This window comes from Cynoglossus semilaevis, chromosome 1 (assembly GCF_000523025.1).
Source record: "Cynoglossus semilaevis isolate Cse_v1.0 chromosome 1, Cse_v1.0, whole genome shotgun sequence".
NCBI classification, from domain to species: Eukaryota; Metazoa; Chordata; class Actinopteri; order Pleuronectiformes; family Cynoglossidae; genus Cynoglossus; species Cynoglossus semilaevis.
Window position 1 is genome coordinate 1,504,305 of NC_024307.1, and position 454 is coordinate 1,504,758.

The following is a 454-nucleotide window of genomic DNA, read 5'->3' on the forward strand; positions in this document are numbered from 1 at the left end:
CTCCTCATACAGCACCTCCTCGTACAGCACCTCCTCATACAGCACCTCCTCATACAGCACCTCCTCATACAACATCTCCTCATACAGCACCTCCTCGTACAGCACCTCCTCATACAGCACCTCCTCGTACAGCATACCAAATAAAGAAAATGTTCTGATTGAAATTCATTCATTCATGGCTTGTGCTGTTCCCCCCGCCCCCTATTTTGGGACTGACTGATGTAGTTGTAGGAGCTCGGATCAAAGCCTGTGAATTTATCTGACTGTTTTTTTGTTGTTGTTGTCTGTTTGCGGTTGTTTCCGTCAGACTCTGCTGCTGAGTGTGTGGTTACAGAGGGAGAAGGAGGTGCTACAGCAACCAGAGGAAACTGTCAAGAACCTGCTCTCTCTCCTCCACGCCCTGAGCACCATGAAAGGTTTGATCTCTTTTTTATGTCTTATTATTTAATGTGAA

General features: G+C 46.5%; 1 protein-coding gene across 1 annotated transcript in view; it reads left to right on the plus strand.

Moving 5' to 3' along the window:
• rab3gap2 (RAB3 GTPase activating protein subunit 2 (non-catalytic)) overlaps positions 1 to 454 on the plus strand; it is a gene marked incomplete at its 3' end in the record, with an annotated part of 36,607 nt that overhangs the window by 9,818 nt on the left and 26,335 nt on the right. Inside the window, exon 22 of the mRNA XM_025058414.1 lies at positions 308 to 416. Within this exon, the coding sequence (XP_024914182.1) occupies positions 308 to 416 (109 nt within the window). The remainder of the gene's footprint in view (positions 1 to 307; positions 417 to 454) is intronic.